This window comes from Lottia gigantea, assembly GCF_000327385.1.
Source record: "Lottia gigantea unplaced genomic scaffold LOTGIsca_102, whole genome shotgun sequence".
NCBI lineage: Eukaryota > Metazoa > Mollusca > Gastropoda > Lottiidae > Lottia > Lottia gigantea.
Window position 1 is genome coordinate 656,496 of NW_008706795.1, and position 12,777 is coordinate 669,272.

At 35.0% G+C, this 12,777-nt stretch overlaps 1 protein-coding gene across 1 annotated transcript; it reads right to left on the reverse strand.

Annotated features, from left to right (window-relative positions):
• Positions 1-10,445: 10,445 nt before the first annotated feature.
• On the reverse strand, positions 10,446-11,474 carry LOTGIDRAFT_135960 (hypothetical protein; the record flags this gene model as incomplete). Its single annotated transcript, XM_009046509.1, has 1 exon — positions 10,446-11,474. The coding sequence occupies one exon, from the start codon at positions 11,472-11,474 to the stop codon at positions 10,446-10,448; it is 1,029 nt and encodes a 342-aa protein (XP_009044757.1).
• Between the last annotated feature and the right edge of the window lie 1,303 nt (positions 11,475-12,777).

Consider the following 12,777-nt stretch of genomic DNA (forward strand, 5'->3'; position numbering starts at 1 on the left):
TATATACAAACATTGGATTTCATCAACCATCACATTGTATAAAAATATCAGATTACATCAGCCATCACATTATTTACAAACATCAGATTACATCAGCCATCACATTATATACAAAAATCAGATTACACCAGCCATCACATTATATACAAACATCACATTACATCAGCCATCACATTATATACAAACATCACATTACATCAGCCATCACATTATATACAAACATCAGATTACACCATCCATCACATTATATACAAACATCAGATTTCATCAACCATCACATTATCTACAAACATCAGATTACACCAGCTATCACATTATTAACAAACTTCAGATTACACCAACTATCACATTACATACAAACATTGGATTTCATCAACCATCACATTATATACAAACATCAGATTACATCAGTCATCGCATTATATACAAACATTAGATTACACCAGCCATCACATTATATACAAACATCAGATTTCATCAACCATCACATTATCTACACACATCAGATTACACCAGCTATCACATTATTAACAAACATCAGATTTCACCAGCTATCACATTATTTACAAACATCAGATTACATCAGCCATCGCATTATATACAAACGTCAGATTACATCAACCATCGCATTATATACAAACATCAGATTTCATCAACCATCACATTATATACAAACATCAGATTACACCAGCCATCACATTATTAACAAACATCAGATTACATCAGCCATCACATTATATACAAACATTAGATTTCACCAGCTATCACATTATCTACAAACATCAGATTACACCAGCCATCACATTATATACAAACATCAGATTACACCAGCCATCACATTATTTACAAACATCAGATTACATCAGCCATCACATTATATACAAACATCAGATTACATCAGTCATCGCATTATATACAAACATTAGATTACACCAACCCTCACATTATATACAAACATCAGATTACACCAGCCATCACATTATATACAAACATCAGATTACACTAGCCATCACATTATATACAAACATTAGATTTCATCAACCATCACATTATAGACAAACATCACATTACATCAGCCATCACATTATATACAAACATTAGATTTCACCAGCTATCACATTATCTACAAACATCAGATTACACCAGCCATCACATTATATACAAACATCAGATTACACCAGCTATCACATTATTTACAAACATCAGATTACATCAGCCATCACATTATATACAAACATCAGATTACATCAGTCATCGCATTATATACAAACATTAGATTACATCAACCCTCACATTATATACAAACATCAGATTACACCAGCCATCACATTATATACAAACATCAGATTACACTAGCCATCACATTATATACAAACATCAGATTACACTAGCCATCACATTATATACAAACATCACACTACACCAACCATATATGCAAATTGCATGCATTATATTACAATAACATATACGAAATATGATATTCAAAAATTTATCTTAATGTAAAAAGTGCTTGATTTAAAAAAATTTAAATTCGGAAGGATTTGTTAAAACTGACATAATAATAGATTACTTGTTAAAAAATAATATCGTCGTTTAAATAATAACTACTTAAGTTCTTAATTATTGTTGCGTGTTCAAATTGCTAAAGTAATCCTGATACATAAAAAACTGCTCTACATTCCATAAAATACAAGAGCTTATCACGAAGGAGAAGAAATTTCATACGCCATATTTTAATGATAAAAATGGCCGATCAATTACATGTAGTATTATCTTAAAAAGATCTCACGATACTGTCTAATCCGTGCAAGTTCCTTTTAAGTGAAAAAATTACAAATATACAACTACAAATTATTCATTCCTCGGTTTATTTCTAAAAACATTACTAAAACGAAGATATATAGGTTATAGCATTCATTCCACAACAATGTTTATTACAAACCAGTGGTGTTCCATCGGGTGGTTTCCCTCCGGCAGGACAGAGTCCTTTTTGCTTCATAGAATATCATATAAGAAACACTTGAAAAAAATCTCAAAATTTTATTTTAATTTGCCGTCATCTCAGTAAAGAGGTTTTTACAAATATCAGAATTCAATTTTGGAAGACACTGTTCAGATTCATAATCTAACGCTTCAAAAACATTTTCTATTAGCTAAACGGTTTCAAATTGAGTTTTGTCAACTGAAAGATAAATTTGTTTTAACATCACTTCAGACACGTTGGAGAAGTAATTTTCAACTAATTAATGATTTAAACTATCTTGAAATGTCATTACAAATTTCCTTCTCGTCCTTTACAGATTTCATCAATCAGAGTATCGGAAGCCTTTCTCTGGGATTTGTTGTTGTAATCACCCAGTGTAAAAACAGTCTCGGTCATTAGTCACACCCTTATAGTTCAGCTTAAAGGGACAGATTCCCCATCCATTTGACCAATCATACTCTAGTCTCAGAAACGGTTTTTTAGCTAAGCTTATCAGTAAGAGTGTTCACAGCTCACCGTGGAAATTTAAGCTTTCAAATCGATGTGTGTCCAGAATTATCTGCTTTGAAATGTTAAAATGACGACTCGTTATTTTTTTAACAATGCCATTATAAAAATTGAAATTCCTAGTTTGGGGTATTTTTGAAGGAATTGTGATATCTTTGTACATTTCTAGTTATACTCCTCAAGACAATATGCATAATTATTATGCTCAAGACCTAAATCAACATTCGAAAATGGCGAATCTACGCACCGTTTCTCAAAATATAGTAGATTAAAATACAATGTACGAGTGTAAACGTTAAAATTAACGACTAGATAACATAAAAAATAACGTATTTCTCCACTTAACGTGCAAGTTTATTCGTAAAAATTTTTGATAAATGGGGCTCTGTCCCTTTAAACAAAACTTAGGCAATATCTAATTGATTTAGGCAGGGGATAATGCGAAATGACATATGACTCTTCACGTTTTATGTTCACTTTGTATTTTTTTACCTTCGTGTCATTGGTATAATTATCGTTAGAGTAAAATGAATGCCCACACAAATCAATTTCAACAGCATTCTCATGATTGTTAGAGTCAACCCTGTGCAATTAAATTTATCCTAATTTAAACCATACGAAACTATGTATGGTACGTACATGGAAATTCTGGTAACTTCGTACATAGCGACAGGTTTTGTATGGAGTTAAATTAGACTGACAAGTTTACAAGTTTGTATGGAGTTAAATTAGACTGACAAGTTTACAAGTTTGCTGGCTGATAGATGTTAGTGAAGACTGCTTCAAGCAGAAGCAGACTATGTAGTTGTTGGTAATCATGGTCGTATCTAGTTTGGTGCAGTTGGTTTGTCAGATGAAAAATTTTCAGATCTTCAGCCCCGAAAGTAGGGTTCTCGGTTTTTTGGGGGGTGAGAGTTTTAGGTCAAAGATAACATTTAGATTACAATTAGATTTGAGTCGTGTTATTCAGTCAGGCTTTATTCACCGACATGAAAAAGATTGCGGAGAAAACCTAAGAGACCTAAGCACGCAAGTGCAAAGACTTACAGGAGAATGCTATCGATCAAGGATCCTGAAAAGGGTTAAAGAAAAGAAAAGGGTAAAAAAGCCGGCTATAGACGGTCGTTCTGGGGAACTGCTGTGACCAACCATTCAGTGAACAACAAAATAAGTACAAATAGATTTTTATATAATGGAAATGCCGACGTGTAAAAAAAGTTCAATTTAAAAAGTTATTCTTCATTTATTACTTTTTTGTCTGCTTGGCAGAGTTTTTTTTAATGAGTTAATTACCAGACTGTACAAACCTGGAGAGATCCTTCGTGTGTATGGTCCCTAAAGTTATAACAGACAAATTATTATCGACACCAGAATAATTGAAACTATAGGCAGAAAATAAAACAATTTTAATGGTTAATGCCACAGCAATAAGGCCACCGGGTTCGTTGATCTTCTATAGCAATTCAGTCAGAAACATCGTAACAAATGTCAAGAAAATGAATTAACATTTAGCAACTTTTGGTAAATTTATTAAAAGGGATCATACACATATTCATTTACCCGGTGAATATTGTATCTAGCTCAATATCATGGCATGATTGATGTGTCAATGTGCAAATCAATAAGTACTACAGATGCAAACTGTGAATGACAATGTTACATTACTAGTAAATCAGTTACATTAGTAACATGGTTAAAATCAAATCAAGTCATTTCACTTGTAGGTCAATCAGTCATTTCAGTAGACTTAGGTCAATCAGTCATTTCAGTAGAAGTAGGTCAATATCAGTAATTTAATTGGTAGAAAGCCAATATTTTCATTAATAATAGGTCAGTCATTGACGTTCTGTCGTCCGTCTCGGACGGACTTCCGGCTTAGAGGCGTAAGCCCTAGGACAAAGGCAAAGCCCGAATGGAAATAAATCACCAAGCGCCAACGCTTTCAATCCCAGACTCGTACTAGTCAGTCCTATGCGCTCGTATCCGCAGCTCACGTTCTCTGTTGGAGGGTGAACAATCCAACGCTTGGCTAATTCTGCTTCGCAATGACATCGAAGAATCAAAAAGCAACCTCGCTAAGAACGCTTGGCTGCCACAAGTCAGTTATCCCTGTGGTAACTTTTCTGATACCTCTTGCGGAAAGCAGTAAAAACTCTCCCATTGTCGCCCTAAGGGCGACACAAAAAGATCGATAAGCCTTGCTTTCACACGGATCCCTCCTACTGAAAAGCATCCTCAAGCCAGCATTTGCCCTTTCGCTCTACCAAGGGTTTCTCCCCCTTCTGAAGCTGGCCTTGGGGCACCTGCGCTAGAGTTTCATGCACACCGCCCCAGTTCAATTCAGAACTGACTCTGTTCTCGATCGCCCTCGCGAGAGACCTGGAAGAACACCCCGCCGGCCGAAACCGACGAAGCGCCCTTAGCGCGTGGGACCCCTCGCTTAGCAGCTTGAGCTCGCCAACACCGCCCCGAATGCGGCCGCTCTCGTGGTCTTCATCGAGTGTGCTGAAGGCAGTAGTGGTCTTTCACTTGCGCCGTAAAGCAATCCCAACTTAGCTACACCTTTCATTAGTAGTAGTTGTTGGTCGATCAGTAATTTCATTAGTAGTAGGTCAATCAGTCATTTCATTAGTAGTAGGTAAATCAGTCATATCAAAAGTAGTAGGCCAATCAGTCATTCCAATAGTAGTAGGTCTAACAATAACTCCACTATGGTCTAGTATGTCAATCAGTCTTTTTGCGAATGGTAGATCAATCAGTCACTTTTTTGACCAAATAAAGGATAATGCTTTGAATCGGTGGCCAACTTATCTCATAAGCTATTTCTCAAGAAAAACAAATTGATGGGTGATTTAATTCGTCTCGACTCTAGAGATAATGTAAAACTAATGACAGAGGGTGAAATTACAATCTTAGTGAAAATTCAACTTGGAAAGAAATAAATCTGATAGTCAACAAATTAAAACCTCAGACTTAAAACTTTCTCATTGCTCGCGTCAATTTGTATAGAAGATGTTAGTGAAATCTATACTTCTAACGTTTGTCTTGTTTTATCTCTGTTTCCAGCTATTTGGCATATTCTAAAGAAAGTATATCTAATCAATTTTTATCGCGTTTTTTATCTGTAAAAGTGTGAGGAAGGAAACTTTTTTTTTTGTAAAAAGCACATTAGAATTAAATGGAATATCTTTTTATATAAAATCTATGAAAATGTATTTTTTCCGTAATAAAATAATTAAATTGTCTTATTTTTGTCTTCATCTTTCAAGTCATTATTAAAAGGATTTTTGATAATTCAATTTCAACTTTTCAAACCGGAAAGATTAAAAGGCTATTTTTGATTTCGTTTTGACGTCAATGTTAATATGTTGGGTGATGAAATATACTTTAACGGCTTCAATCGTACTTTGATTACATTTGGTGCATGCTCATAGTTTTTATTTGGTATTAAATAATACAGGGAATCTCAAACTTCCAGTAACGACATCTTACTATCCTGTTGGTATATTAAATCTCACATTTTACATTTTTTAAAATTCCTGGAACTGAGTGTAATGATAACACACGTCAAAAAAAAAACTCCCTGGTTGCAGACTGCTTTTATCAAGCACGAGTTGTCCCCTTTGCCGCAAAAATATTAACAACATCTGAGAGTTCTCTAGAGCTATTAGCATCAATCTGAAGTGATAGGGGTGTGACATCTGCCTAAAGTATACAGTCCATTGAACTACGGTTTGCTAACAAAAATCAAGAGAGGCATTCCAAAGTTACTTTCAAAAAAGTTTTTTAATTTCTATAGGTGCAGTCTAGAACATACAAGCCATTGTAGTTGAACGTTCCTATCCTCATGGAAAAAAGAGAATACACTTAAAGAAAACATTAAATAAACACATTTAAAAATTTTATAGCTTCTTTGTAAAACTACTGCAAAATCGGTTGATTAATTACCACTCTTGAAATCAATGGTGGTTAGCTATTATCCTGTATTCCACAGATCAAAACAAATTGTAGATCTTGTTGGCCGGTGTAGAGACAGAAAAACTAGGCCTTGTTTTATGCACCTCTGAAGGTGCGGGGGTTTTAATCCTATTTATTCAAATCGGATCCGCTAAAACCAAATATATTCGAAAAGTTAAATACCTTCGTAGTTATGTCACGACTCTGGTTCTATAGAAGTGTAAAAATCTCCATAAAACAAGGCCTAGTTTTTCAGACTCTACTGCAACAGATAACTGTCTATATATCTAGCAGATGCTGGAATATTTTAGACTAAATAGATCTCTCTTTTGCTATAAAGTATTCTCTATTACCTCGATTTGTGGATTTAAAGCCATCTTTATGGTCATTGAGTTGACCCCAATATTAAATCATTACTTGTCTTTGACAGCTTGTCATTTTACTGGACTGTTACCAGGTTTCACCAACTTTTAATTTCCGATGGAAGCTAAAAGGTTAGTTCTTGTAACGGAAATGGAGTCCAGAATTTATGATGAATTGGTTCAAGGTTATCTATTTCAGACATCGTATTTAATCTTCTTGACCTAACTCTTCATATCGACATCGATTTATTTATATGTGTACGTTCGTTTATTCAAGCGATTGGCTGCGTTCGATGTACGATTCCGTCTCTGTGAAACCATTATTATTTTGTTATTTTATTATTATTAATAATCATTATTATTATTATTATAACCATGTTATTTTGTATAATATATTGTATATAAAATGATGAAGACCTAGATATGTTACTGTAAATGAGAACTGTTTGCATGACTGAAATATTTTGAGTCTAATTAGTCGTCAAGTCAGTTCAACCAAAAGGTGAATTAAATCGAGAAACTGACTGAGAAGAAGTAGTAACGTCAAAACAGTGTGAAACATCATCAAAAACATTGATAATATAACTTTAAAGAAACTGTTTATAAAATGTGTCCACATAGAAATGATGTACATGAGTTTGGTTATGTTACAAAGTTGTATCACAGGGATTATTAAAGTTGCGCACCATAATGCCATGTACCATGTAAATATATAGTTATTTCAATATTATTACATGTACGTGTGTATCGTTCTAAAAGGTTACCAAAGTTATTTGTCTATCACGTGGGGTAATAATCTGTGAGTGAAGTGACTCCAGAAGGCCCATTGAAATAAAAAGTCTAGCTCACTGGTCGTCGGCTGAATTGATCGGTTTGTGGATACGAGTTGCACCCCTTTGCCAGAATACTTCTCATTCACATTCATGTTTTGGATTATATACGTAAGATTGGGTCCAAACCGATGTCAACATAATTGTAACGACTCATGGAATTTTATACCCCGTGGTTTTTCTTGGACCTTGTAGAGAATTTGTATTAAAAAGACAAAATCTTAACAAATAGAAAGTTAGCTTACTGGTAGATGTCCAGGCAAGATGAACTCATCGAGACTTGATTGCACAAGTTGCGCCCCTTAATACATTATTATTTAGTATTTTTTAAACCAAAAAAAAAAACACATCCAAATGAGTTCTTCTGTTCAAATAAAACACTTTCTCTAGAGTGATATTTAAAACCCTTTCCATCTGTACACCCTGTGGATTCAGGTTTTTGAATATCACAAAAACCTTCGGTCGTGTTATTCTTTCCAAACAGCTCATTGTGTACTGTTTTATGTTTTATCAATAATTACCGTCATAAAACGTTTGGTACATTCTAAAACATATTCAATTAAGACATACAGATATACGTACAGACGTACAGACATGCAGAACTTTGCAATATCTTGGGTGAAATCTGTTAAACTTTTTGGAAATTCCTTTTTTATCAGATGGCTCCAATTTCACTCATCACCGATAGTGAATTAGTCACTCTATTACCATAAACCCACACATTAAAGATAGATTGGAATTGTGATAAACATTCTACCCTTGAGACATTGATACTAATACACGGCGGTTTAAATAGATTTTCCTATGAAACAACAACATCGGAGAAGAGATCCGATACACTTTCAAACACATTAGCTGCTCAATCAATTTAGAGGTTTGACATTATGTTGAAAGGGGACAGTATAATGGAATTGATGTTTAACCTGAATACACATGAATGAATTATGAAGTACGAAGTATGTAGGATACGAACGAGGTTTGAAATGGTTTCTGTGTTTCTTTCAATCGGTTTTTGTGGTTTGGAACGCGAAAAATATAAAACTGCATGTCAACATGTAGAGGAAGATGTCCTTTAGCTTTTATGCAAGTTTCAACTTAACTGTCCGATCATCCCGATCATCACCAGTCAAAAAATAAAAAAATAGCCACAAAATCTGTAATCTGTAGAGTTAGCATGAGATAGTACCCATCCAATGAGTCAATTTGTGCAAATTTAAGACTGAAAACTGGCAAAATATTGTCTGATCATCGAGAAAATTGATCATCATCTTTACATTGATACCAACCCATATATTTAAAACGAAACAATGAAACAAAAACTTTAGTCCGTAGAGTGAGCACGAGATGGACTCCGCCCAAAACAAGGCTGAAAATCAGTAAAATTTTGTCCGTTGATCACGAAAATCGTAGGGTATCATCTTTGCATTGCTTCAATCCCACATATATAAAATGAAAACAATCCGACAAATTCTTTTTCTGTAGAGTGAGCACGAGATGGACCCATCCAAATCGTCATACAATTTCATTGAAAAATCGAAAGGCATAATCATCTTTACATATGTGCATAAAATCAGACAAAGCCTTCTTTTTTAAAAGAAAGCAAGAGATGGCACAATGTCCCAATTTAAGGCTAAAGTCGGTGAAAAATTTTCCGATCATTCGAAGCCAAACTTATATTTTAAGAACATATAAAACCAATTGACACAAAAAGTGCAATGAAGATGTGAAGATTATTATATACCCTAGAAGACCTCTCAGTGCTAAATGCACACACCCCAGATACCAAGTTTTATGCATGTGCACTCCAATTTGGATAGTATTCGATGCCTTTTCTGCCAAGTCACAATCTGGTGCTTTGTCCAAGGAGAAAACATCAGCTCAGGAGTAATTCTGAGGATTAGTGAATATATTTTGGAACTGCTGCTCAATTTTCCCCTAGTTCCAAATTTCATCCCCGATAATTTCGAATCCATTCCTGGGAGGCATTGACACCGGTTTGGAAGCACTGCTTTTCTCTTTCTCGGGATTTCTTACTGGATAAAAACTCGTCCTCGGGTCATTATCCTGTACAAAATATAGACATCTCTGGATCTATCATTTCATAAAGCTTCTAATCTTATTATCCTGTTAATAGGGATTAGAATCATTAGATGATATCTGGGTTAAGTACATGTGAAGAAGGATTCTCAAATAAATCTGTCCTGCAGGTCCTGAAACATGTGAGTTTTCTATTTAGAGTAATAACTGCAACGATTATTTACTTATGTTTCAAGACCGTATTTTTCACCGTTAAGAGAAAATCCACATATCTTGGCGAAATCTTGCAAACACGAGTCTGTTCTTCTTCTTCAAAATATCAGGCTATTACAAACTTCTTCTTATACCTTGACTGCAAAAGCTACCTAACAATTCCTTTGGATTGTACGCTGGCAAATGCATCCAATTACAGCCCTGGACAGAAATACTATAAATATTGTGACTGGTTGTTTACTGATTTTCTGTCGAGACCTCTGATTGGCTGTATCCACTGGCGCACACTCCTTTTATTCTATGACACAAGAAAGGTGGCTATTGCAGTCAAGGTATAAGACGAAGTTCTTAATAGTTTGACATTGTGCAGGTGGCAACCAGCTATCAAACTACGCAAAAAATATACATTTCGCCTACATTTCACCACCCTTATAGCCAGTTCTTGACCCCTGCGACAATAATTTCAATTCCATTTTATTTTGTATTTCACATTATTATAATATACAGTTTCAAGATACCAAGCTGGATTTCACCGTCGTCAATCATTTAGTTCAGTTACTGAATTCTGAAAATCTTTTTCACCAGTCTTGAAATGTTTCGTCTGAAATTTCGACTTGAAATTGTGTAGACAAAAAAATCCACAGCGAAGTTCAAATAATAGAGAAACTGACAGATATGTTGAGCGATCTCCAGCTGATAATTTTCATCCCGTGGCGCTGAATTCTGAATTAAAACTTTAATCAGTATGTACAATCTAATCGCGTAGCTTGGTAAATAAAGAACAAGAAAAACACTGGAAACAAGAACAATCATCTTCGTCGATCGGATCTGAGCCTGCGACAATACTCCGATAAATGACGAGCGTTTCGGATGACCATGTGATAGCAATAATTGGTGTTTCCGCCGGAAGTTGTGGATCGCGTAAATAATCCGTAGATTAAAAAACAAGATTGCGATAAAAGGCACAACAAACGTGATGACGGAGTCTACATATGTGAAAATGACGACAAATCGTAAATAAGACGGAAGTGACGTACATGTATGACCATAGGGTGTCTCGATCACACCAGTCGTTATAAAGCTATGTAAATATAACACAACAGCTATAAACGTTATCACACAAATAGCAACTCTTGATTTTGACTTGTTCCAGATGACAGGAGCTCGTAACGGATAGCACACAACTATGTAACGTTCTAACATCATTAGTACGACGTACCAGGCAGACAGGAAACTGCAAACATACGTGATATAAACCATAATATGACAACATCCGGGTGTTAACGTCAAATCTGGTTTCAGGCTTATCGCCCATCCCAGTAAAAGCGCGGACAGAAACCCAGTGTCTGAAACCACCACCGCAGTTAGGTACATACTGCACGGAAAATATCGAAATGGTGAGCACAAAAACACAAGCACTGAGCACAAATTTCCTAGAATTCCTAATATAGCTATAATTGGAATTAGGTACAAATTCAGAACATGTGCTAAACCAATCAAATGATCTGTATCATTCGACGACACAAAATATACATCACTTCTGTTATAGTTGTATTCTGGGTAGTCATAATTTAGGTCATACATCGCCATCTTAATATCGATATTCCCAAGGCTGGTTAGTCACACATTTTCCAATTTAACTAAAAAAGAATAAGCAGTTTGCTGGAATATGCAATTAAAGATCATTTGTTATTTCAGATTCGTAATAACGTAGACAATAACCATTACTTATAAAACGACGGTAAGATGTCTTGATAGGCGAATCTCAGGAGCGACCGAATTGTTGAGTTATTGACCACGAAAAGGTGGTCGAGGAAAGAGTAAGCACGTATCTTCTAGATGACTACTTTCACTGAAATCTTCTACTGCATTATATTATCCTAAACAATCTGTAATAGAAATAATAACTTTCATTTAATATCGGGATTCATCAATCAATATTGTACAGCATCCGTTACGGAGATTGATATAAGCTCGTCGCTTATATTTGGATAATGAAATCGATGGAATCCCCAATGTTCTGAACCCTTTAGACATTTACAGCACATCCAAAAGATTCCATAAAAAATTAGAAAGGCGTCGAAACCTTATTTTCAGTACAAATAATTGCCTTTAATGCTTCGACTGCTGTGAATGGCACAACTCTGCGATCTATCTTTCCCTAGTCTGTCTTCCTTAGCCGAGAATGGTAATTACTAGTTTTCAAATGTATTTCACTACTATCATTATATTTGTTCAATGTTGCTTGGAAACTGATCGACTAATACTAAAGTGAAATAATCAACAGAGTGATTTACAATCTAAATATTATAACATTCTATTTAGTTTTGAGAGTGAAACAACTCCGTCTATAGGGACGAGAACCCAATGACATAGTCTTTCGGAATCTTGTCCCTTAGAGAAAGGATGCATTAGATATAACAGTGCTTCTCAAACTTTATGACCCACTTCCCTCCTAAGAAATTTGTTTTAGCCATTCACCCCAAGCTCTATATACATGTACTATCCATTTAAAAACAAAGTTTTGGTCAAGTGATAAACGCAGGATACAAATTAGGGAAGGTAATAGTAATTTGTGTTCATGTTTTTCAAAGTTATCAAAGATTTCTTTTTTCTTCGTCAACCCCATGAACTGGTGCTTTGCTCTTTTGGTTAAATTCAGCTGTTTTGTCATTTTGAAGATCAAGATGTCCATTTGGACAATTTCCCTCTTTGTCTATAATTCACCACCAATTCCCCCTCTTTCCAAATTGCACCTCAAGAAATTCGTATTCACCCTAGGGGTGCATATAGACCCCGGTTGAGAAGCCTTGTATTAGACTGAAAATAACATCAATTTGTATGTCAATGTTACATGCGCCCACTGACAGCTATTTATTAAAGGACA